General features: G+C 39.8%; 1 protein-coding gene and 1 pseudogene across 1 annotated transcript in view; both read right to left on the bottom strand.

The window, feature by feature from the left end:
• NOX3 (NADPH oxidase 3) overlaps positions 1–13612 on the bottom strand; it is a 54938-nt gene extending 41326 nt beyond the window's left edge. Inside the window, exons 1-6 of the mRNA XM_047769314.1 lie at positions 13462–13612; positions 12737–12832; positions 12509–12619; positions 11463–11547; positions 2725–2870; positions 77–258 (exon numbers count right to left, since the gene is read on the bottom strand). Of these exons, the coding sequence (XP_047625270.1) occupies positions 77–258; positions 2725–2870; positions 11463–11547; positions 12509–12619; positions 12737–12832; positions 13462–13509 (668 nt within the window). The 5' untranslated portion in view covers positions 13510–13612. The remainder of the gene's footprint in view (positions 1–76; positions 259–2724; positions 2871–11462; positions 11548–12508; positions 12620–12736; positions 12833–13461) is intronic.
• Positions 13613–16654: 3042 nt separating this feature from the next.
• On the bottom strand, positions 16655–17351 carry LOC125120978 (BTB/POZ domain-containing protein KCTD5-like; annotated as a pseudogene).
• Between the last annotated feature and the right edge of the window lie 10247 nt (positions 17352–27598).

Raw genomic sequence — 27598 nt, 5'->3', positions numbered from 1 at the left:
ATCCAGAAGATTTTCTAGGACTATGTTGAGGTTCGCAGAGATAGAATCTTACACACTGAGCGCTGTAAGGACTCACCCTGCCCCGTGGATAGTCAGACCGATAAAGAAGATGATGAAAACATGGTGTGTGTACCAGAACAGCTCATAGGATGCCTGCCGGATGGACTCGGTGGAAGAGGTCATCATCAAGATCAGAACCAGTGAGATCAGCAGGCCAGTAACACCTGAGATTGTCCTTAGCAACTCGGTGACTGCGTTCTAAAAGAAACAAACACCAGGACATTAATGTCTCAGTCCTAGTTTTCCAATTTTGAATCAATATTTGACAGTCCAAGCAGGGAGCAATTCAAAATGTTCTAATCAGAGGCATATTAGGCTCAAAAAGCATCCCCTTACACCTCAAGAAGGGAGCTTCCTTACCCTTTCCTCACTCCACCCAAGGGTGGAAATTCACTATGCTCAAATTTTGTCCAATGCCATTTCATTAATTACATTTTTCCTCCATCTGTATAAATCAACTGTCATGTCAAAGTTATGTTGAACTGAAATTAGGACAATATGTGAAAATACAATTTAGTATACAATACTGCAAAACAAAGCAGAGTTTCAAGTTTTTAAACTTTTAAAGTAAAAATGAGAACTGTCATGCTTAATTGCATCTTAACATTAATAAACACTTTTTTTTGAGAGGTCCCTCAGGGGCATTCCTAATAAAGCTGCTGCACACTCTGTTCCCCCGGCAGTTACTCCTTGCTCTTGCTTTTTAGTTGGAAGGACCATGACTTGCATTTCTTTCATGCTACCTCAGGAGGCTTGGAACAAGGCTTTGTAAATCCTGGGTGATCAGTAAAGATACAGCTATTCTTATCAGATAGATTCTGCCAAAGGGCCAGAATTCTGATCTGTGAGTGCAGAGGATGGTTAAATAGCCATGTAGAATATGAATCACAAAGTACTGTGTTTTACTGTGAGTTTCCCATATTCTCGCTAAGCATTAGTATTCACTCATTGTGTTACTATCGTGGAGATAACCATGGGCTCAATAAACTCACACTGTATCTTTTGCCAGTAACACCTCATTAATTTGGGCTGCTTTGAGATCTCGAGGTAATTTGGACAGGAACTTCTCTGTTGTTTATTTTTTCTTTATAGAGCAAACAGTGGAAATAAAATTGAAATCGGTATGTCTAAAACATTTAAAAGACTTTTTTTCAAGTGTACTCAGGTATTTTAGAAATCTATTTACATCAGATGATGTGCTAGTTTCAATTCATTCTCTTCTGCTTATTAAAGCAAATCCCCACTTCCCTTGTCTTGCAACATATTTACAGACCGGTTTGAGTTGCAATGGATCCTCTAAAATAATTCCACTATGCCTCTTTAGAAATACTCTATAATGCACACTTTGTGTTACTGATACCCATTTCTCTAAATACCCAAATTAGAGGGTTTCCTGAACTTAATTAGTACTTACATAGTATATTGCTTCTAAATTTTTGAAATGACTGTACTGGGAATAGCTTAATCATCTTGTTAAATTGCTTTTAAAGTATTGATAAGAAACACTATTTGTTATATAGTCTCTTCAAAGTGTGGAGATTTATTCTTGGGTGTGTCTATCAATGAACTTTCCAGAGCCTTAGTGAGGAGAAGAGTTAACCCTAGCAGGCATCCAGGTACCTCAAATGAGTACACCAAGGGCATTCTACTCCCTCAGGCTTAGGGCATCTGTAGTTTTGACTTATGACTGTGAAACTTGTACTTTTAATTGTTATCAGTTGAGAAGACGTAGCTCTAACATGATCAATGGCCTGATGTTTAAAGGATAATTAGGGGACATGATATAGAAACATTTCCACAAAAAGAAACTTTGAATTTTGCTTCTTCAAATAAGGCTGCATGGGCGAAATGGTAACTTAAAGAGATGGCCCAGACAGTGATGCAGGTATTTCCATTTCTGGAGTGTACTGTCTCAGAATTCTTCTTGGGCAATACAGATTTTTGAGCTTGGTATTGACGCTGAATACATATTCCAATAGGGTAGGTAGCACATGGCAAAAATTTACATCAATCAGGAAGAAAGAGGTAGAGGGTGGATTAGAGAAGAGAAATGTCAATCTTTACAGATGGATTTCTGTGGCTACACTTCAGGTTTTCTTTCTGTTTCCCACATGTGTACACAAGTAATTGGCATTATGACGTCACTGGCCATGCAGGTCTCATTATGGAATTAGCTGCTATCCCCAGCATCGGATTTGGCAAACTAGCTAGTCACACGTATGTCAAAACATGACACAGGAGAAGGGATCCAGAAAACAATTTGCAAATTGAAATGAAGACATCCAATTCATCATCCTTGAATTCAGATGGCACTTCACATTCTTTATTCGTCTAACATTGGCAAAAAAATCTAATCATGAGTTGCTTTAAAAAATTTACATGTTAGGGTTTTAACAGGTTATTGCATTCCTCATTTAGGCATATTTATTATTTTTTGCTATAAACTAATTAGCATAAGTTTTTCTTCTTGCTCATAACCTCTTGGCAACATTGATGGCAGAAAAAACTATTTTTTTTTAAAGGTGAAATTGATGTTAGCACTTGGCAGAAGCTGCTCTCCAGCTTTCTAAAATTAAGAGCTTTTGAAATATAGTATTCCTGATAAAGGGATCAGAAAAGGAAGAATTTAAGGGATGAAGAACCAGGGAGTGTGCAAGAACTCACTGTGTGGAAGGTCCGGATGGGGTTGAGGTAGGTCTCATTTGGGGTGTCACCAAGTTTGGAAAGTGCAGCCACAAGACCTTCTGCTTCCCGCGACTGGCTCCCATGGTAGCGCTCCAGGTTACACAAATGTGCCCCGATGTGGATGGCTACGGGTTGGGAGAGGACATGTGACATGTGCCATGTGGATTTCTTCCTTTGGAGTTACTCAAAACCACAATGCCTGTCTGGTCACCCTTCTCAGCTCTGGCTTCTCTCCAAGGAAGAATAACCGCACATCTCCCCCAGTGTCTGGATGGAGTGAAGTGAATACTTCCGAAGGTATCATGTAATTTACTACAATCATTTTAATTAAGACAAAGAAAATTTCCAATTCACCCTAATTATAAACAAATAGTCATTCTGGATGTGGAATTGATATTATGATATACAAAAATTATATACACGATCCATCATATACATATATACAGAAGACACACACATACACATATTCTTTCCCAAGAAATCAGAAAGCATCTTACTAGAATACTGTACATTAGGAGTTCCTGTCATGGCTCAGCAGTAACAAGCCCCACTAGTATCCATAAGGATTCAGGTTCAATCCCTGTCCTGGCTCAGTGGGTTGGGGATTTGGCGTTGCTGTGAGCTGTAGTATATAGGTTGCAGACAAGGCTCAGATCCCGCATTGCTGTGGCTGTGGTGTAGGCCGGCAGCTACAGCTCTGATTCAGCCCCTAGTCTGGAAACTTCCATATGCTTCAGGTTCAGCCTTAAAAAAAAAAAATACTAATATACAAGTATATGACTTATGTTATAGACACCAGGGAAGATAATGGTTTTGTTCTCTCTCAGACCTTACATTTTATTCTTACTTTATACATTTTAGTGTACATGTATAAATACACACACCCACACATAACACACACACACATACTTGCATGTGATATTCCTAGAGGACTGAAATAAGCCAGTATTTATGGAGCCAAACATCTCTGTACATTCTTAAGAAAATTCAGCTTTCTCATTTTAGGAATTGATGATGTCTAAATTTCAAATGAAGAGAAGCTCAAGAACACAATGTCTTCTAGCATAAGGAGTCTGTGCCAGGTGCCACTTTCCCTGCCTTGTGAAATCTGTAGGGAAGCCAGCAGTCACAACATCCAGACAAGGACATCCTGAGGCTTTTGTTGTCATGGAAGCCCTGCCGGGTGGCCAGTTGATACTTGCCATGGGGATCAGATTCAAGTGTGAAATGAGCCTTCATTACCCAGCATATAGATCATTTCCCAGCGGATATCTTCTTTTTCTCTGTACCCACAGTGAAAAACAGCAGAGGCTACTATTATTATGCAGTCTCTATAGTTGTGGGTGATTTCTGGGATCCTCCATGGCTATACATTTTGGGTTGAAATGTGGGGAAAAAGGGAAAAAGGAAAAACAGAAAGTTCTGGGAATACTGGTGGTGTTTTGTGTCCTATGGTCCTAGGATCAGATTTATTTAGAAATGCCATCCTCTATTAGCCTCTTCTCTCTGTCACATGAGTTCCTTTTAACAGAGCCATTCCCGTTTCTGCCCTGCAAAGCAGTGCTCATGCTTGAAGACCCAACTCAAAAGCTGTTTTCTCAAGCCTTCTTCAATTTCACAGGCACCAATGATACCTTGATGACATTTCGCAACATTATTGTTCTGAGTGTTTATTTAGGGCCACGCCCATGGCATATGGAGATTCCCAGGCTAGGGGTCGAATCAGAGCTACAGCTGCTGGCCTACATCACAGCTCACAGCAACGCTGGATCCTTAACCCACTTAGCGAGGCCAGGGATGCCACTGGCAACCTTGTGGTTCCTAGTCAGATTCATTTCCGCTGCGCCACAACAGGAACTCCTATACTTGTTTCTTGATGGACTTTGACCCCTCAAGATATGTTCACCTTGAAATCTCAACACCTGGCACATTGCCTGGCCCCAGCATGTCCTTGGTAATGCTTTGTTCCGTGACCACTGGGCTTACAGAAGCGGGGAGAGGGTCAGGAAGTCAATGTGCGGCAACATTGCCGGAGCAGTGCTTCCCCAACATGTCTTTGTGCACATTTTCCACAGCCTTTAAGTTAGACGTCAATTTAAATACACTTCTGCTTGAAGCTCACTTAAGAAGGCAAAGCACATGACAGTGTTCCTGAGTCTATGATGTGGACTGTCTCCTGAGCTGAGTGAGGTTAGCACCCAGGACACAGCGTCTTTCCTCTTATGCTCCATTTATCACCATACACGGCCATATCTCTGAAGGGGTGGCCTCGTTTAGTCTCAGCATCTACAAAGCTAGAAAAGATTACCTGGCAGCAGTCTCTTGGAATATGCTGTGGATAAACTGGGAACTATTTACTAAATGGAACTCAAACATTGTCCAGTATTTTATTTTATTTTTTTATTTTTATTTATTATTTATTTATTTTTTTGTCTTTTTGCTATTTCTTGGGCCGCTCCTGCGGCATATGGAGGTTCCCAGGCTAGGGGTCTAATTGGAGCTGTAGCTGCCGGCCTATGCCAGAGCCACAGCAACACGGGATCCGAGCCGCGTCTGCAACCTACACCACAGCTCACGGCAACGCCGGATCGTTAACCCACTGAGCAAGGGCAGGGACCGAACCCGCAACCTCATGGTTCCTAGTCGGATTCGTTAACCACTGCGCCACGACGGGAACTCCTGTCCAGTATTTTAAATGCTGTTTTCTGACAATCATCTTCAAGTTTAAAAAAAAAACAAAACAAAACAGGTAATTTTCTCATAGCTGACACATATTGAATGCTTACTGTACTCCAAACGCTGCTATAAATTCTTCAGGCATATTATCTCATGCAATCCTCTGGTATTAGTCGTATTCCCGTTTTACAGAGCAGTAAATAAAAAGTTAAGGAACTTGTGGTCCATTAATGGTAAAGGCGGGATAAAACCCTGTTTGCCTGATTTTGACCCTTAAGTTATGTTGCTTCTTTTCACTAATCAATAATTGTTATACCTTACTGTGTACTGAAAATGAATTTCTCCTAAGGGCTTATCTAAAACTCTTTGAATGGTTCACTTGGCGTCTTTAACGCAGAGTCAAATAGCACCTAAACGCTACGACTGATCATGACCTTTGATGCCCTCCATGCAGGTGGGTGTAAATACTCCCTCTGCATTTTATCCCCTCACCCTCACTCCTCTGCTCCTCGGTTTCTTCAATTCCCTCTCTCTCTGGGGACTAAAACACACCTCAGAGGGGAGCTGTTCCCATTTTATAGAAATAGAGACTGAGCTTCAAGCAAAATCAAGTGATGTATTTACCGTTCCATAATCCACAAATGATGACCACAAAGAGAACATGGGATAAATTCTAGCTCTTTTACATTCTACATTCTGCAACTTTTCTCTCCCATGTAATGAGTTGTTGATCACAATCTATTTTCTGTTAGGTTGATTTCCACATGAGACTTGACACTAGTTCACTAAATGTAAGTACATTTACTGAATGACTGAAGATATTAAACACGTTATCTATTCTTATTGCCAGGTTTCCTATACAACAGAGCTGAAGAAACTAATGAAGTAGTATAAGAAAACCCAAGATGGTTTTCAAGAGGTAGGAATATATTGAAAACTGTTCTTTCAAGTTTTTTTTCATGTACTTTAAAATGCATGCTCCAGCTGTGTCCATTTTTTCTTTTTACAGGTAGAAAAATAAAAAAGTAAAATATCTTATCTTACTTATCACTGGAGTTCTCAGAGAGAATACTGCTTGTGCCCACTTTGTTTGTCTAAATGTTTTATTTCCTATTAGATCTGACCCTAATTTTATTGTGACCTTGGCTTGGAACTCAAGGTATCCAAATCCAGGGCTGTTGGGACCTGACAGAAATCAGGGGGGACAGTGATTTTGTTCCTTTTCAGACATTGTTTTCTATGCTTCCCTTTGTACCTTTCAATTATTTTCAATATGAATGGCCATGCTATGTTTACAGTGACAGCTGCTTCAAATGTGTGATAAAACAGTGATATGATTTTATTTCTCTCTTTGTCTTCAAAAACCATACGCCGTTATAGGATATGAGTCTGTAGGAGAAAGAATCCTGAAGAGATCTTTCAGTTACTTAACTTCTTTTGGTCCCTGTTTTCTCCTCTGTAAAATGGGTGGATTGAACTAAACTGTACTATCTGGGCGCCTTTCCAGCTGTCTGCCTCCCGTGTGTCCATCTGAAGTTAATCCGGAACATCTGTCACCTAAAGGGAGCTTTAATCTAATATGCAAGTAATGCAGATGTGAAATTCAGGTTTTAACATGTTTTCAAAATCAGCATTATTTTACAGGGGCTTCTTAAGTCTTGCGCCGAAGCCAATGTCACCAACCACTCCAGTACTCTCCTCCTGGTGCCTCTGGGACTCCTGCCAAGCTCTTGAAAAAGCCCAAGGTACACATTTCCAGAATCCACCCAAATGCCAGGCTAAAAGATATTATAACTGGGTCTTTCCAAAATTTCATTTTCTTACCAAAGTATTTCCACAGTTAAAAGAGAGCTGAGGTCTTGGACACACTACAAATGTACATTTAATTGGTGTGGGAACTTCTGAGTTCAAATAAGGAGCTTTCATTGAAGAGCGACCAAAAAAATCATAAAAGCTACAATTAGAGCCAGTGGCCCTGAGAAAGTTCCTTTTCCTTCTTTCTTTCCTTCTTTTTCTTTTTTTCAGGAGATCAAAGGAAGCGTAATTGAGGGAGAATCTTGGAAGTATGGTCAGTTCTTGCTATCTTTCTGCCTGCCTGTCAGTGATAACTGTCATTTTGGAGTTAGTCACCCCCTAATTAAGCAGCCTTTAGAAATAAGGATCTTGGGACAAATCCTGGCTGCGTTTCTTCTACACACATTCTCCGGCACCATGTGCATGCCACTCAGCTATAAATCACATTAAATCGTGTGAGAGAGGAGAGGCCTCCCTGGAGCTCCCTGTGCCTCAAGCAGAACCAGATCAGGAGCAACTCCTTCGGGATTGAGTCTCAAAGAGTTGGGTCTCTGGGACTGTCCTCTGTGATGGGGCCTCCAAATAATTTTTTTTTCTTAGCACCCTTATTCTGAAGTCACTTCTCTCAACGTGTCCCTGTTGAGTTTCTGGAGGTTTACAAGCCAATTTGAACAACTCCTCAGGAGACGCATGAGGGTTGTCATCCATACCTGGAATCTAGCAGATGCAAGATGCAGAATCTGCTAGAGAGCAAGCTGCCTGGGTCACTAGGCACAGCCTTTCAGGGGAAGCTTGGGCTCAAAGCACTGCTATTTAATCAGAAAGGGTTTCAAGGTCTATGTGCACCAGAGTCCAGAAAGATCTGCATTAATAAGAATGGAGAGGATGCAAAACCATGCTTTTTATACCAGTGAGGTTGTAGGACCCTGAAAATTATTTATTAGTGGTTGAAGGAGGCTCTAGCAGCTCTTATCACAGGCAGGCAAGCAGGAAGGCAGGAAGCCAAAGGAAGAGTTCCTGTCACTGCCTTTTCGGTGATGCCCTTGATTATAGATACCATTGTTTGCTTCTTCCCTCCTCCTCCTCAGCCTACTTTCACCAGGCTCTAATTACATCCTTTAATGATCTGACCAATTAAAGCTGCAGTTCAACTTATAGGGGAATGGATGAGAAATTAGAGGCTGGCACGCAAACTTCGACGCGGATGCACTTCTTCCAAGGTTACACACCTCTATTAAGCCAGTCGGCTATTTGAAAAGCAGGATAATGGGCGATGCTAATAAAATAAGCATGGGGACATTTTCAACTGCTCCCAAGTGAATACACCAGAAGGACAAAATGTGAAATGCAAAGGTATATCTATGAAACTGGGCTTAGCATATATATTTTTTTTTCTAAAAGCGCAGTTGCCAGTCACGTTTCTTAGTGAATGTGAAATGTAATAATTGCTTTGTCAGGGTTTGGGAGAAGCAGAGAGCTTTCTCTCCACCCTCCTGCCTTCGCCTGGAAAGGAAACAACCGCAGTGCTGCTGGTTGCCATGGTGGTGGGAGACGGGGAGTGCTCCAAAGCAGTCACGCCCTGCTGGCAGAGCCCCAGGAGATGTTTAGGAGCTGCAAGCAGTGGAGGTTCAAGCAGAAGAGGGCCAGGGAGAAGACCTGATTCTCTCCAGGGATTTGTGAGGGAAAGAGAGAGAGCATCCTGCTTTTTCTTGTTATAGCAGAATGGGAATTTATCATCTTGGATGACAGGCATCATTTTGAATCTCTTCACTGCCCACACTCTGTCTTTCATCCACCCCAAACGGCTCCCAGTTTGCTGGCAACTCCTGCATTCTCACATCTTGTACCTTTCCTCAATAATTCTCTTGATCTCTTTTGCCTGCTGGCCAATGTCTACTCATCCTCAGGTTTGAGCAAATCTGTTAAGGACTTATTACGTGCCAGGGCCAGGAAAGCCAAGAGGCATAAGGCACAGCCTCAGTCCTCAAGGTGATCAGGGTCTGAGATACTGTACTCTGGTAGGAAGTGAGACCGGGACCACAGGTGAGGTGCGCCAGCAGCTCAGACCTGGAGGTCAAGGGGAAGCTGGCCAGGGAGGGAGTCCTGGATATGGTGACAACCTACCCAATGAAGAAGAAGACAAGCATTTCAGACAAAGGGAACAGCAAAAGCAAAGGCATAGTCTGCTCAGGGTCTACCAGGAGCTGGGTACCACCAAGGGAAAAAGCAAGGGGGTGAGGTAGAGCACCAGTGGGTGGGGCTTGATGAGCAGAGCCTACCAGGCACGCTACACTTGGACTTCTCTTTGCAGTAGCAGCAGTGAATGGCCTTGAGGTCTGTAGGTTTCTAAGAGGTCCACATCTCATCGGGATGGACAGACTGAATTATTCTAATTCCATAGATGAGGACATGAGGAATTCATCTGAGCTCATGCAACCCATCAGTAGCAGAAATATAAAATGCCTTGGTCATCTGATTTTAGTCACCTGCTGTCCCTATAAATTATACTCCATCCTGCAAACCTTAGTGACCACCAGTTTCAGGTTACAGCTCCTGTCATGGTATCTCACATATGAGAGGGAGAGACAGGATTCACATCACTGATGCCTGGGTGTAGTGACATGTGATTACACAGAAAGACATACACATATCCAAAGGTTTAAGGAGAAAATGATTGCATGGCACATACTTTATTCTTTGACTCCCTTTCTTCTGTGTTTTGATGCTGTGGGGTTTTTTTGTTCCTTCTCTCTATAATATCTTTATTACTTCCTGGCAGAGTCCAATTTTGCCTTAAAGCTATTGCATGGTGATTATATTCTTCCTGTCATTTTACTGTGTTTTATCTCTTCATATAGGAATTAAAGCCTAAAGATTTTATTTATTTTTAATTTAAAAATTTTTTAATTGTTATTTCCCCAATACATTTTTTTTCCTACTGTACAGCATGGTGACCCAGTTACACATACTTTTAAAGGAAGCCTAGAAATTCCTTGAATTCTTTCTCTGAAGCACTTTCCAAGGAACAGTCTGGATTCCACTTGCTGCGTCTCCAGATAGTCAACCGAGCACTCCCAAGGGACCCCTGTGCTAGTTTTAGATAATTTTCAAGGTCTGGCAAAGACTTCCATTTCCTAGCTGAAATCTGCTTCCTTGAGTCTACATTCCTTCCTGTATCCACTCATTCGTCAAAGATTATTGGGACCTACATACCCTCTGGGCTACTGTAGGCCTTAGAACACGAGAATGAGTCAGCCCTGTTCTTTGTCCTCCATCCCTCGCTGCTTTTCTCTAGGACATAATGTATTTTTACCCTTAATTCTTAACAAACTCCAAAGACCTTTTGCAAACGTTTCCTGGATTGGTTTAATCTGGCATTGGAGACAGTCGGTGGGGAAGTCTCCCCGCACGGCTCAGCGCACACCCAAGTTGTGTTAATTGGCACTGGGACACCGTCTGTCATGTCTTGTTGCTTAATTAAATCCACATTTGTTTTCAGTGTTCTTTTTACTCTGCTATTTTTTATGCATGACAGGATAAAAACAAATGAGAGAAACATTTTACAGTTAAATCAGTTTGAGGGGAACAGTCCTGAATCATAACTCTTTATCGTTCAGATAGCCTTTTATTTCAACGGCTCTGTTGTCCAACAAAACCACAAGCCAGTTGGTTACTGTCCCTCTTTTCTTCTTCCTCACCAGAGTTTAACTTTGACCTTGGATGCTAATTTCTAGTGCCTTTATCTTGAATTCTCTTGTTTTCTAACTCAAGAAATAACGATAACGTTTTATATGCCTATAAAGCTTCATATCTTTTCAAGATCCTTTTATATCCACTAGCTTGATGCTATTTAGAACCTTGTTCACATATCTTGCCTTCTTTTTTTCTTTTTATTGCCCATGATACCATTTGATGGTCATTTTCCTATGACTGAATGGAATTTTGAGTATAGGTCAATTTTATTTCCAACTGGGGTCCTTTTTCTAGTGGGTATTGTCAATGAGCTTAGCTATTCGCAAATGAAAATGAAATCTCATTAGTTTTCCTTGAGAAATTGAAGGCCTGCTAAGGAAGACTGCATTAGTATAAATTAGAAATTAAAAAAAAATCCATTTATATAAGTTTCATGTGATCAAATGGAAGGCAAAGATTCTTTTATCAAAGGTAAGTCTTTGGCCGGGAGGAAATAAACAAAACTACAAAGTGATATTATAAAATTCACCAGGAAATTACTAATAAGCACTTACCTGCATTAATGGCTATCCCATAGGCAACCAGTTTGTGGAATTTGAGATTTTTGTCTAATTGCCTCCTCCATGGTCCTCTGAAGCACTAGAGCAACAAAAATTAAAAGTCTTATTCAGGAAAAATCATAGAAGTAATAGCGTCAATGAGAGCAGGACTCAGGCTCTGCCTCTACATGACTGAGGGTGGGGGCAACGTGACACAAAAATTAGTGGCCATTAATTAGTCAAATAGGCAAAATCAAATGGCTATTACTGGCCTTGCTAAAATTTCAACTCAATAAAAGGGAGTGAGTTAGTTCACTGGCCATAAGTCAAGCTCTAGACTAAAGCTGCTAACAACCACGCCTCAGCTAATTTAGAAAATGAGGATGATCACATCCTCAGGGATGTGGTTTAAGTAGTCTATAAATTATTCTCTATTACACAAAGAAAGGCACTACATTCATCTACATCTAAATATTCATAAAATTATGAAGACGATTACATAATAAATTACTTAGACTCTAAGTGTTACTGAAGGCCTCATTTTTCTGTTCAGTGCACTACTCTGTTTGGCAGGGAACACAGGTAAGTATGCAACACAGTGAAATCTACATGGTTAGGAAAAGCCCCATTATGTCTGGTAGGGGTTAAAATCTGAAATCTCTGTACAGTGATTGTGCTTTCCTGGGCTGAAGACTCACAGGGACATTTCTTTAGTGGCCTTTGGCTCATCTACTTATTTACCCCCTTTTAATCAGAACTGGTAACAGTTCACACTGTTATCATACTTCCATCTTCACGAGTCAGGTCAATTGTATTAGCCTTTCTTTTCTCAGATGAAGCAAAGGCACCAGGGAAAGACTGAGCCCTGAGTCCAACGGCATGTCAATGGCAAAAGCAAGAGACAGATCAGTAATAATTTCTGACTTTCGGTTTTAACTAATGTTCTCTTTACAAGAAACAAACCTCAGTCTAAACAGGATGATTGGGAATGTCATAGGAAAGTATCTTTGTTTTCAATGGCACGTCTATTAGGAGGTTATTTCAAATAATTTAGTACTTACAGTACTTGTCCCTCTCATGAATGAAATAAAGTTTCGACTGATTGGTAGCAGAATTAGCATGCAGTTAAAATTCAGGCACACTGCAGATGCTCGAGCCCAAGCCAGTGCTGACTGTCCAAATGTAAAGACACAAGAAAGAGAGACAGTGAAGACAAGGAAGATGGGAGAAAAAGAATGCATTTTGTTTACTGAAACAATCATTAATGTGTAGGCCTCGACTCTACTTACACCCAGAATAACTCGGGTATAAAGGAAAGACTCTTCATCTTCATACCAGCAGAATGTGTCGATAAACAGATATAAATTCACTCCCAGCCATGCGAGCTAGTGTAAACGAAAAAAGAACCAATCAATACTATCTTCAAGCTTTTCTTCTATTCAAAAGCACTTGGGATTCTTCTTTTAAAGTGAAATGAAGAGCTTCTCAATATTAACCGGAATCACTCCACACACTTAGCGCTCATAGACTACTTCTGAACAGTGATCACAATGGTAAGAAACTGTCAACTTTGTGAAAAAGATTTTAAAATGCATTATGGGTATAGTTGAAGGAATTTAATGAAAAACACAAACCATCCTAATCAACATGGCTATACTGTTTTAAGCCAGTTATGTCAAGAAGGAGGAAGTCTTTAAAAACAACTCAGCAAGTACTCTAGAAAAATTTCAATTTCATAGTCTAATTCAAAGACTTCATTTGATTTAGAGGAACGTTCATACATGATGCATGAACAAACTACTTGACTTAAAAATAATTTAAAATGAACTCAGTTGGAAAACAACTTTACATGATGCTATAAGGGTAAATTAAATAAATCTACTGAATGTTTTCTAACAAGTTCTAGTCTTTTAACCAGAGCAATACCTCAAGTTATTTAGTATTCTGATACAAGTTATCCTAAGAATCAAGATACAATGCACATATTTAAAGGTGAACAAAAAATGATACTTACTACGAATATGATGGAGAGATTCTCATTCAAAATCCAGGACCCCATCATGTCAGTTTTGCTCTTTTGCCCTCAGCAAATTATTTCTTTTATTCACCTGAGCCTGGATATTGTTTCCTTAGTAAGGGCTTCCTTGCTGAGTTACTTTGTCTTTTTGTCTTAGGAAGCACCTACTGGGAGAAGCTCTTGAGGAATTTCTAATTAAGGACTTCTTGCCAAAGGCACATCTCCAAGTTGACATGCCTCATGACCTAGGTGAAAACAAGGCAAGTCTCTGTCTAACGATCCCTTTCTACAAAGATTTCAGAAGAAAGGAAAGCTCATTTTATTAAATTATCCTCATGTACTTTATACCCCATTCATTTTCTACATGATTGCAGTCAAGATGATAACTTCTTATGTAAATTTGAAAAATAACCTAACTGCTGAAGGCTGAATACGGCCAAACACTTTAATAGCGTTTTCTCTACTTTGTTTATTTTAGCTTCTTTACTTCCTTTCTCCCACTTTGAAAAAAGCTTTTTATAGAAGACATAGAATGGTGGGTAAAGAAATATAAAGTAAGTAATCTTTCAGAAGATGATGAAAACAGGACAGGATCTTAAAAAAAAACCACACAGATCACAGCTCGGATCCCACGTTGCTGTGGCTCTGGCATAGGCCGGTGGCTACAGCTCTGATTAGACCCTTAGCCTGGGAACCTCCATATGCTGCAGGCGGCCCTTGAAAAGGCAAAGACAAAAAAGAACCCCCCCCCCCCAAAAAAAAACCCACAGATGAAGAACTTGCATGAATTTAAAACATGGCCGTAAAGAATGAAGGAGACGTTTCTGTGGACTTGATAGAATAAATCTTATTTTTGCCTTTAATCCCACTTGGTGCATCCATGAGGTCAGTGAGAATATTCTTTCATAACTTAGTGATTCTAGGAGTGGATGTGCGTGGGCGTGGCCCATTCTCTGATTTTGTTTAAGTTACAGTTATTAAATACAGTGACTGTGACTGCTCTGGTAGGCAAAGTTGGCCCAATTAAAGCAATTTTTTTTTTTTTGGCTAGTTTTGACTCAAATATTTCATTTAAAGTTTTCAGATAATTAAGATGAAAACAGGAGGAGATGTGAATCATTTGAGTAATTGCCTAAGCTTTCTATGTTTTCATATGGTGCATCTATTTAGTTGTCCTAAAAAAACTAAAACTTAAAAAAAAACCTGGCAAGACTAGTAACTATGAGTAACACTGACCTAAATAATAAGAATAATCCTTAATCCTAAATAAACAATCCAGGCACCAGGTTATGGCTTTTTCCAGTATTGTCCAATTAAATCATACATTGACTCTATGAGGCAAGTACTATAAGACCCACAACACAAAAGTGGAAACAGGTCTAATGAAGAAACTTACAGTAGGAATAGCTGGGACCTCAATCCACCTCCCTCTGACTTTAGCATTTTTTTCCCTTTTTTTTTTTGTTTCCTTTTCTGCCGCCCTGAGCCACCCTGCATTTGTGGAAGTTCCCCAGCCAGGGATTGAACCGGAGCCTCCACAGAGACAAGCTGGATCATTAACCCACTGCCCCACAGTGGGAACACCCAGCATCTTCATTTTTATCCATTACCTTAAACATCTCCTTTTTTTAAAAAAAATTCATAAATACATAATTTTATTTGCTATTTTTAGGGGAAATAGGCATTAAATTGTAAGCTGATAAAATACAACTACCTACGAAAGCACAAAAGTATAAATATCACCTTAGAATAAATTTTAGTGAATTAAGTCTTAATTCCTTTAAATTCAAAAACCCCACAAGTCTATTATGACAAGGCCACAAATCAGAAGACGTTAAGTGACCCGCCATGCTCCACAGGTACCGCCCGAGGACAGGAAGCGCTCCGCAGGGAGGACGGTGACCAGGGCTAAGTGTGCCCCATGGAGAGGTTGCTGTAAGCGGGGGAGGCCAAACATTTAACAACACGCAACAGACCTTGAAAAAAGGAAGAAATAAGCGGTGCCAGACAACGTGGTTCACCAAGTAATAACCGGTAGCTGAGACCACGGCCCACGGAGGACGCCTCCGCAACAGCCTTCGGCGCCAGATGCGCCTGCGCCGGGCGGCCGGGGCGCACATGCGCACAGCTCGCCTGGAAGCTGGCGGGCCCGGAAGCAGAGCTGCCCCCTGAGCCCGGCCCTCCAGACGGACAGGCTTCGCTACCCGATGACAAAAGGCCTTTTCTCAAAGCGTGCGGACGGCGCTTTCCAAAGGAATCCTCGGGCCGGTGCAGGCTGCGTCCCAACACCCCAAAAATGTTAGCTAAGTGCATAGTTATACAAGAACGAGAGAGCCGGTGGCAAAGAGATGTTTGGGGTGCGCCGTAAACATCCCGTTTCCAGCATTAGCCTGAGTTTCAGCAGAGGCCGGGTGCACAGGCCTCCCGCCCCGACGAGGAGGAGGAGGAGGAGGCGCCAGCTCCCCTGGAACCCTCGCTTAGGTCTGGTTTGACCAAACTTGTACCTGCCTTTGAATGACTTCACTTTGAGACATTTCTAAGTGAAAGCATTGGGTGCTCTGGCTGCACAGGGAGAGAAAGGATGCACGGGTCTCTGGTTTGGAAATTACAAATGGAGATGCCTCGACTGTTCCAGGCCGGGTCAGGCCAGGGAGCCCAGCTCCGGAGGAGGCCGGGGATGTAGGGACCACACGGATGCTGGGAGAAACCATCACCCCATCACGTCTGGAAGGCAGAGCAGAGCTCCCTAAGCCCCGGAGGACCAGGGCCTGGTGCGTGCCAGGGTGAAGGTCACCCGGAGCCCGGGGCCCTGGCGTTGCGGCCACTTCCTATCGGTGAGGCCCAGGCTCCGTTACAGACTGTATAGCACCAAGAACGCTATCTCTTAACTGATCCGTAGTGATTAAAGACATCCGTCGGCAGTGTACTGCCTCAGGCCTGAAGGCCACTTGGAAAAACCAAGCCGAGGTCCCCACGGACAGCAGGCCACCTCTGAGTGGGGATGCCCAGCCTCGGACAGCTCGTCCCATCTCTCACCACCCACCTCAGAGGCTAAAAAGGATTCACATCCAGACCTCTGTAGAGATATTGTCAAAATCACGTTTCTTCTCATGGCCAGCCTTCCTCGCGACTAGGCGGATCACTGGATCCTGGGAAAAGGTAAAAAAATGTTCCTTCAAAAATGCGTTCCTCACAGCCTGGAGCCTTGTTCTTGCAAAATCTTGGCCTTTTTGCTGGGCTCCCTGGCTGTGCCCTCCGGGGTGCTGTGCAGCTCCTTGGAGTCCAGTTGAGGAACTCGGCATGGCCTTCACTCCTGTTGCAGGAAGAACCGAAGCTGAGCAGCTGCTCAGACTTCAGCTCTCAGCCCCAGGGTGGCATCTGCCCGAGCTCCTCTTCTGGACACCGCAGCTCTGGATACAGGAGCTCTTCACCTGCACTGGGATGTTTTGCTGTCTCTCTCCCTAATTTTATCCTTTACAGGGTTTATTAGGGTGGTCATATTGTAAAATTCCACTTCCTCCAACACCCTTTCCTCTGCAAGGCCTCTGTTCATGACCAGCTTTCTGTGTCTCAGGTAGTTCAGCACAGGCCCAAACTGGGAGGGCTCTCTGTTGATTAAATAGGTATCTGTTTCATCCTTGTCTGAGTCCAGGTCAGGGTTGTCCAGCACAACTGTACAGGAAGGATTTCGAATCTGCGCACAGCACCTGCCGAGTGGTGAGGAGGTAGGTGCCACAGATAGATGTTGAGCCAACCCACTTGGATACGTTGCTGGGAAGCTGGGCCAAAGTGACCCCCAGTCCCAGCAGAGGTCATCCCCAGACCCGCCCCACCAGGAGGCCACTCTGGGTCAGTGGAGGCAGCAGCTCACTGTGGTTCTCTGCCATGATCCCAGCAAACCCCTCCACAGCTCCCTAAACATCTCTTTTTAAGAAGTACTAATAACTTTAGAAAAAAGATATCATTTTTAAAGGAACTTTGTCCTCCAGAAATAGATAAAAGTAGAAGTATTTTGGTAGCATTAATGGGAGGTAAGAGTGCAGTTAGTGAAATATCCTCAGTAGCTTCTTTAACAGTGAGAAATATAAAGATGTAAATTCTTCATATTCATTTCTTTAAGCCAGTAATCTTCCATGATGAAATGATTTGTTATTTCTGAAGTGTTTGGGATTTACATATTTTAGAGGCCTTATTCTGTTGCTTTATAAAAATGGATTCAGAGAGACTACCTCTAGAATTTTGTATGATCTTGTCTATTTTAGATTCATTCAGTGTGAGGAAGAGTTGGAACTTTTTAGCCTTCTGTAGTCTTCACACGGTATTAGAAAAGAGGGGCATATATTGCTGAATCATAATGTGTGGTCACATTTTTGATGTCGTTAATGGCTTAGAGTATTTCTAGTGCTACAGTAAAAACAAAATTTAAAGCTCTTGTTTTGAAAACACATTTTTGCATGCTTCCCTTCTTATTTCTAAAATGTGATGTGTTTGTTCCTCATTTTGAATATGTAAAGATATTTTGTGCTAAAGTGTAGATATTATTCATTTACAGTGTATAAAAATGGTTCATATTTGTATTATGAAAGTATAATTCATGACTTCAGCATTTTTCTTCACAGATTTTATTCTTGTAGAACTTGCCATGATAATTAATTTATTCATATTCAAAAGGCAGGAGTTCCCATTGTGGCTCAACGAGTTAAGAAATGGACTAGCATCCGTGAGGATGTGGGTTCCATCCCTGGCCTCTCTCAGTGGGTTAAGGATCCAGCATTGCCACAAGCTGCAATCCCAGATGCAGCTGGGATCTGGCGTTGCTGTGCCTGTGGTGTAGGCCCGCAGCTGTGGCTCAGATTAGATCCCTAGCTGTGGGAACTTCCATATGCTGCAGGTGTGGCTATAAAAAGAAAATAAATATATTTTCAAATTCAGAGCTCAACACTTTTGTGCAAGCAATGAACATATCTTTTCATCTCAACACTTCTGTTTTCACAATTGAGATAATCTGTTGACACCATTGTTTGGTTTACAATATTGCCATCAGAATTCATAAGACTCAGAATAGCATACCTTACATCACACACCTGAAATCACTCAGTTTAGCCTCTGGGCTCCTTGGAAGCTCTCAGTTTTGATAAATAAGACATTGTGGTTCCTCTATTTATTTATTTATTTATTCATTTATTTATTTGACTGCGCCTGGAATAAGTGGCAGTTCCTGGGTTAGGGACTAAACCCATGCCACAGTAGCCACCCAAGCTGCTGCAGTGACAATACCAAATCCTTAATCTGCTGTGCCACAAGAAAACTCCTGTTTTTAATTTACCTGGTGAAATTCGAGGGTGCCTATCATTCCCCAAATGTCTGCCTCAGTTTTTACTTCAGTGAAGAAATCATTACAGATCAGAATTTAAATCAAGATTATTGGAATCATTTCTCAAGAATTGGGGCCAAGTGAATGGAATTGGGTCTAAGGAGAGAGGGAATTGTGTGAAATCTACTAAAATGATATCAATACTCAGAATTTGATGTAGACTAACAATTTTTTCATTGCTGGTAAGTAGTGCCCATTTCATTGCTTGGAATTTTCTCAGAACAAAAGAAGTAATATTTGCCTTGGGTGTGTCCCAGGCAGATACAGTCAGCTCACCAGAAAAGATGTGAGTTTTTTCCCTTGTAAAGATCACTAAGGAGTTCCCTTGTGGCTCAGTGGTAGTGAACTGAACTAGTATCCAGGAGGATGTGGGTTTGATTCCTGGCTTCTCTCAGTGGGTTAAGGATCTGGCGTTGCCATGAGCTGTGGTATAGGTCGCAGATGTGGCTCGGATCTGGCGTTGCTGTGGCTGTGGTGTATGTCAGCAGCTGCAGCTCCAATGGGATCCCTAGCCTGGGAACCTCCACATGCCGCAGGTGCTACCCTAAAAGAGAAAAAAAAAATCACCAATAACAAACTTTCTATAATGGAAAAAGTAGGAAGGAAACCAACAAATATGTTTACGAAGGCAGGTTAATTGCTTATATATATGAATGCAAACTCTAAACTTCCCATGTTCCATTTCTGGACTGGACTTGTGCTATTATAGTTTTGGTTCTTTTTAGTTTCTTAGATGAACAGTTGACCCAACAAAGAAACACTTTGATCCCCAAGGGCAAGATTGATCATCTAGTAGCTTTTTCTGCTGCACATTAAAATCCAAGTTTCCTGTAGGTATATAGCAAAGTTCATAGAGTATAAAAAGAGCATTGCCAAATTTCCTCTTCTAAGCATTAAGTATGTTTTTGTCTTTTCCTAAAAGCATTTATAAGCATCTAAGTATTAAATTGAAAAGGTATGAAAAAAATTTTAAAGTTACAAGCACATGTAATCTCAAATCCATACATGGTTATTCTGAGGAGCATTTGTTGTGATAATTATGGAATTATAGTCAATAAATCATATATCGAGTAAATTCAAATTTTTAAAGAAAAACCAGAATACGAGAAAAAAGTTCAAGGCCATACATTAAAATAAATCTGATTTTAAAATAAAATGTAATTAAGTATATCCCCATCCCCTACCTTTTGCTGAATTAAGTATATTGTATTTTTTGTAGGAAACATTGTACTCTCTTAATATTATTTTAAAATGGCTTGTTTCATAAACTTAGTTAACATATCCAGGTGAAGCCTTTTCCCCCCATCTAGGCATAATTCTTTCATTTATCAAAATTTCATAATTTCAAGTGAATACTTACTGAGATCACTGTATGCATCACATGACGCTAGGCACATTGTGTATTAGAGGTCTGAATCCTGTTATTTAGAAGGTTACATTATAGCACGGAAGTGCCAGATGTATGTGCAGTAACTAAAGCTTCATTTAAAGGTGAGTGCATGTTGAATGGTAGAGATTATCTACCTATGGGTCACGGAGCACAGAGAGATCTAGCTGAAGGATTTCCTGCAGGGAGAATTCTCTCTAGATGTGGATCAAGCTAGGTTTTGTCAAAGCTTATATACTGTGAAGAATAGAAAGAGGGCAATAAGTTTGAATTTCTGTATCTCTCAAAGGGTCAATTTGATAAGCTCTCCAAATATCAAACAGCAAGCAAAAATGACTTCTGCTTCCAACCTCTTCCTACGGTCCCCTCTGATCCGGTCTGCTAAGCCCAGAGGACTTCCTGCTTGGTTTGCATTGCTCACATATGTTTGCAGAACGTTCCTCTTTCCATTTATTGAGTCTCCTAAAATCTTTCTGAGTCATTTTGAGAGCTGCTTCTTACAGGACATTGATGCTGAGTAGCCTCAGGACGATAGTTCGAAAGAGAGCAGAATGACTAACTCCTCATTTCTTACCCCAAACTAAATGGCACAGTTCAAAGTCTCCTGTTTGCCAGTTTGAACTTTTTGGTTTAAGGGTCTAGTGAAAGTCAGAATTCTCATGCTCTTTGAATTTTTTATTTCCTGCCCAGCATACACCGAAACTTAGTAAATTTGTCAATAAACACAGAATCACATTCATTGCTCTGCTTCTTAAAACATAAGGCAATTCTATACAAATCCCTACACAGATACAGTCACAGGATTTTTGAGCACAATTTTTTGTTTAAGTTTAAAAGTGAGAGGAAAGTTTTCCTGTCTAGGTAGTGAATTATTTAACTTCTGAGTTCAGGAAAATTTAAAGTTTAAGAAGTCTAGTCTAGAAATTCCTTCTTTGCATACCCAAGCTGTTCATCTCTCAGAAGTCAAAGTGGATGCCAGAATTCCATAGATTTCATTTTTCAAGATGAACATTCATATTTGAACATATTTCAAGCCAGATGGTTTACAGTTCATGTATTTGTTGCTGTTTTCCTGCCACAACAACTAAATATTGAAGACACATATTTGTGATGAGGAGAGCACTCCAAACCATCTTTCCCACTGCATGTTCCCTAATCCCCTGCATGCTGTGTGGAAAGTTTCTGAAGAATCAAGTGGTGAATCACATCCATTTGATTTAATAGAGGAGGGGTGAAGTTACATAAAACAAGCTTCCTATAAGTATTTTTTGGTAACAGCCATAAATTGTCTGGTTGCAAATAAGAAAGCAAATGAACATGTATTGAAATATGCTGTTTTCATGATCCATTCAGACAAGCTGGAAAGCTTTCTTTTAAGACCTCTAGTACCTTGAAGGTAGTTTGCCAAACTATGGGACTGTCTGATCAGAGTTCAGAAAAGAACAGGAAGATCAAACAAAGGTTTAGTATTTTTAAATATGAAACCATCAGATAGGAAAGTATCGGCTGGCGAAAGCACTGTCCATTTGTACTGAGGATGCCAATATCACTCAACAGATTCAGTGGTATCTTTCTTCTAGGCTAAAATAATTTGCTGCTCATTTGTCATCTCATGTGCAATTTGTTATTATTCTGTTCAAGTATCAATATTTGCATTATTACAACTTTGAAGATTCATTTTGTTGACAAGGGGTTCAGTTAGGAAACAACCAAAATAATACACACTTTTAAAAACTGGAAAATAGAAGAAAGGATTGTAAGCACAGAAAAGAGGTATGTTTCCTTGATATCTGAGCAAGATTTCTATGAATATTCAATAAGCACTAAACAAGTACCTGGCAAAAGGGATGAACCTGTCCATAGTCATTATCCTAACCATCATCCCACAATACAGGACATGCACACACGAAATGACAGCAATACTTCTTAAGAGACAGTCTGCACATCTTCATACCTAGAATCAAAATTGCCTACACTCATCTAGGGACTAGCCCCAATACCAGTGCCCCACATCGGTGGTCCAGTCCTGCCCACCAGCATGCCACAAGAGCCATGGCCAGGCCCTGCAGCTGTTCTAGGGGTCAGTCTTGCTTATGTGTCATCAAAAAGTGTAAAATGTGAGGGGTGGGAAGTAAAAAGATAAAACTTTGGAATGTGTTCAAATTTAACTTGCTGTAAGCCTAAAACAGGCTCCTACTTACCTAGGAGGCTATAGATGTGAAACTCATGGTAAACACAAGGCAGAAAACCTACATTAAATACAAACAAAATTAATGAGAAAGGGATTTAAACATAACACTAAAGAAAACCACCAAAACACAAGAGAGGAAGAAAAGAACAGAGAGAAACTACAAAAACAGCCAGAAAACAATTAACAAAATGGCAATAAATATGTACATATCATAATTACTTTAACTGAAAATGAGCTAAATTTACCAATCAAAAAAGAGTGGTTTAATAGATTTAAAAAAATTCATCCATATACTACCTACAGGAGAGCTGACCTCAGGAGAAAGGACACACAGAGACTGAGGGGCTGTGAAAGTGAGGATCTGGAAAGAGATATTTTGTGCAAGTGGAAACAAAAAGAAAGCTGAAGTAGCTATACTCAGATCAGGCAAAATTGACTTTGAACAAAGACTGTAACAAGAGACAAAAAGGCATTACATAATGATAAATGAGTCAATCCAGCAAGAAGATGTAACATTTACAAGTATATATGTCCCTAACAGATGAATTCTGAGATATGTAAAGCAAATGCTAATGGACCTAAAGGGGAAAATGAAAGCAATACAGTAATAGTAGGGGACTTTAACACCTCACTTACATCAATGGATAGATCATCCAGGCAGAAAATCGAAAAGAAAACATTATATTTAAACATCATATTAGACCAAATGTGTCTAATAGATATATATAGAACACTCCATCCAAAAGCAGCAAAATATACATTCGTCTCAATTCACAAGGCACATTCTCCTGGAGAGGTCACAAAACAAGTCTCAATAAATTCAAGAAGGCTGAAATCATATCAAGCACCTTTTCTGACCACAGTGGCATGAAACTAGAAATCAGTCACAAGAAAAAAATTGGAAAAGCCCCATAAATATGGAGATTAAACAAGATGCTTTCAAAAAACCAGTGGGTCATCAAAGAAATCAAAGGAGAATTAACAAATACCTAGAGACAAATGAAAACAAATATAAAAACTATGGAATGCAGTGAAAATGGTTCTAAGAAGGCAGTTCATAGCAATATTAGCTTACCTCAAGAAACAAGAAAAATTTCAAATAAGCAATTTAGCTTTATACCAAAAGGAAGCAGACAAAGAAGAACAAATGAAGCCCCAAATTAGTAGAAGGAAGAAAATAATAAAGATCAGAGCAGAAATAAATGATATAGAGACTGAAAAAAAAACAGTGGAAGAGATTAATGAAACCAAAAGCTTGTTCTTTGAAAAGATAAAGAAATAGACAAATTTTAGTTAGACTAATCAAGAAAAAAGAGGGAGAACTCAAATAAGATCAGAAATGAAGGAAAAGGAGTTATGAATGATACCACAGAAATACAAAGGATCATAGGAGACTATAAGAACAATTATATACCAACAAATTGGACAAAAAATAAAAGAAGTAGATAAATTCCTAGAGACATACAATCTTCTAAGACTATATCATCAAGAAATCGAAAATTTGAATAGACCAATTACTAGTAAGGAAATTGAAACATCAATCAAAAATCTCCCAAGGAAGAAAATCCAGGACCAGACAGATTCACTGTCAATTTCTAAAAAATGTTCAAAGAAGATTTGATACCAATCCTTATCAAACTTTCCCGAAACATTGAATAGGAGAGAAACTTTCCAAACACATTCTACAAAACCAGCATTACCCTGATACCAAAACCGGACAAGGATACTGCCAAAGAAAGAGGATATTATAGGCCAATATCCTTAACAAACATAGATGTGAAAATCTTCAGTAAAATATTAGCAAATCAAATCTAACAATACAGTAAAAGGATCATACACCATGATCAAGTGGGATTTGTTTCAGGGTTATAAGGATAGTTCAACATCTGCAAATCAATCAATGTGATACATCACATTACAAAATGAAAGATAAAAATTATATGAACATTTCAATAATGCAGACAAAGCATTGGACAAAATTCAACACCCATTTTGATAGAAACTTTCAAAAAGAGGACTCAAATAAATAAACACATCTCAACATGACAAAGGTCATATATGACAAACCAACAGCTCACATCATACTCAAAGGTGAAAATCTGAGAGCTTTTCCTCTAAGATCAGAAATAAGAAAAAGATCTCCACTCTCACTACTTTTATTCAACATAGTATTGGAAATCCTAGCCATAAAAATTAGGCAAAAAAAAAAAGTGAAAATGATAGGAAGAAGTAAAACTGTCACTATTTGCAGATGACATGATACTATATGTAGAAAATGCTAAAAAGAGTCCGTCAAAAACTGTTAGAGCAAATAAGCAAATTCTGTCAAGTTGAAGAATACAAAATCAATATGCAGAAATCTGGGGCATTTCTGTGCACTAAAAATAAACTATCAAAAAGAGAAATTAAGAAAATGAATCTATGTACAATTATATCAAAAAGATTATACCTAGGAATAAATTTAACCAAGGATGTGAATGACCTGTATACAGAAACTATGACATTGATGAAAGAAACTGAAGAAGACACAAATAAATGGAAAGAAGTTCCATGTTCATGAATAGGAGAATTAATATTAAAATGTTGATACTATCCAAAGCAACCTAGAGTCAATGCAATTGTCATCAAAATGCCAATGGCATATTTTACAGAATTAGAGGAAATAATTCTAAAATTTGTATAGAACTACAAAAGATTTGAAATAGAAGAATCTTCAGAGATTGAAAAGAACAAGGTTGGAAATACCACACTCCATGATTTCAAACTATGCTACAAAGCTATAGTAATCAAAAAGTATGGTATTGGCATAAAGACACACATCTACACACACCTGCACCCACACAGCTTGATGTAACAGAGCTGAGAGCCCAGAAAGAAATCCACCTATATATGAACAATTAATTCACAACCAAGGAGCAAAGAACATACAAAGGAAGCAAGATAGTCTCTTGTTGAGAAAACTGGATAGCAACATGCAAAATAATGAAACTAGACCACTATCTTACACCATACACAAAAATCAACTCAAGATGGATTAAAAACCTGAATGTAAGACCTGAAACCATTAAATTCCTAGGAGAAAACATAGTAACTTCATAGACATCTGTCTTTGAGATATTTTTATGGACCTGACTCCAAAGGCAAGGGAAACAAAAGCAAAAATAAATAAATGGAATGACAGTAAACTGAAAGCTTTTTGCATCATCATCAAAATGAAAAGGCAACCTATGGAATGGGAGAAGGTATTTACAAATTATATATCCAATAAAGGATTAATATACAAATATATATGTAAAGAACTCATACAAGTGCAAAACTATAAAACAATCAGATTAAAAAATGAACAAAGGTCCCGAATAGACATTTTTCCAAAGAAGACATATTTAGGGAGTGCAAATCAAAACCATAATGAGATACCACCCATGTCTATTAAAATGACTTTCATTGAAAAGATGAGAAATAACAAATATTGGAGAGGATTTGGAGAAAAGGAAATCCTTGTACTGTTCATGGAAACTGTAAATTGGTGTAGCTATCATGGAAAACAGTGTGGAAATTCCTTGAAAAATTAAGAATAGAGCTACCATATGATCCAGTTAGTCCATTTCTGGGTATTTATCTGAAGAACAGGAAAATACTGATGAGAAAAGATATATGCTGGAGTTCCCATTGTAGCTCAGTGGTAAGGAACCTGACTAGTATCCATGAGGATGTAGGTTCAATCCCTGGTCTTTCTCAGTGGGTTAAGGATCCACGGTGAGCTGTAGTGTAGGTTGCAGACGTGGCTCGGATCCCACATTGTCGTGGCTGTGGCTGTGGCTGGCAACTGCAGCTCTGATTTGACCCCAGCCTAAGAACTTCCATATGCCATAGGTGTGGCTCTAAAAAATAAAAAGAAAGAAAGGAAAGAAATATGTGTTCCTATGTTCATTGCAGCATTATTTGCAATAGACACAATATGGAAACAACCAAGTATTCATTGCTAGATGAATGGATAAAGAAGATGTGATATATCTATATTTATATCTATTATCTCCAGCTAGCTAGCTGTTGGAATATTACTCAGCCATAGAAATAATTAAATCCTGCCATTTGTGATCACACGGATAGACCTTAAAAGTATTTGGCTAAATCAAATAAGTAACACAGAGAAAGACAAATACTGTGATTTCATTCATACATGGAGTCTAAAAAAAAAAAAAATTGAGCAAACAAAATAAAACAAAAATAAACTTCTAGATACAGAGGAAAGATCAGTGTGGTGATGAATGGTAATTAGACTTGTGATAGTGATCACTTTGTGTCACTTAGTGTGTCCAGATGTCAAATTATAACGCTGTACACCTGAAACTTACATAATAAAAAAATTCCCTAGAATCGTAATACTCAAGAACTGTGGGAAACCCGAGGATTCATGAAGAGCAACATTCTCATTGGACAAAGGAGAAAATAGAGGCAGGGAGCTTAAGGGATTAGTTTAAAGTAATATTGCAGGTTAGTGGAAAAACTGGACTAGCGCCCAGATGTTCACGTCCACTGGCTGTTCCCTAACATCACTCACTACACCTGTGTTTTCATATCTTTGCAGTTTACAGTGTGGAGAGATGAAAGATTTAGTCAAAAGCACCTTGTAGAAGCTCATTCCAGAAGCTTGGGTCCTAGACAATATGGTCTGGAAGTGCTCTTGAGACGGGGTGCACACTCTCTAGAAGCCTGGAGAGGGAATACGTCCAGCGAGCCCCCCAGGTGCCAGGCACTTCACACATTATGGTACTTAATCCTATGAGGGTGGCATTAGACATGTTTTGTAGATGAGGAAGATGTAGCAAGGCTCAGAAACCATCCTAAGGCCTCCTCGTTAGTAAGTATGGCTGAGCAGCAGGCCCATTGTGCTTGACCCCCAGTCCCGTGTCTGCCTGTCTGATGACGTTACCTTAAAGTCGGATGCGCACATGCATTTCCCAAACTACCAGTGACAGTTTCCTTTATGTGCATGAATGCCTCTGTTTGATTGGTGTTCAGAGCTAGATGCATTTTATGATGGTCTGGCTAATTCACTTGAACCAATGAATTAAAAATATTATTCAGAATGACTAGAGCCATTAAGCTGTGTTTCTGTCACAGGTAAAGACAGGGTCAGTCATCTCGTGCTCCTCTGACCGACGACCCTGACACCATAGGT

This window comes from Phacochoerus africanus, chromosome 2 (assembly GCF_016906955.1).
Source record: "Phacochoerus africanus isolate WHEZ1 chromosome 2, ROS_Pafr_v1, whole genome shotgun sequence".
Lineage (NCBI taxonomy): Eukaryota > Metazoa > Chordata > Mammalia > Artiodactyla > Suidae > Phacochoerus > Phacochoerus africanus.
This window is presented reverse-complemented; position numbering and strand designations above follow the sequence as displayed.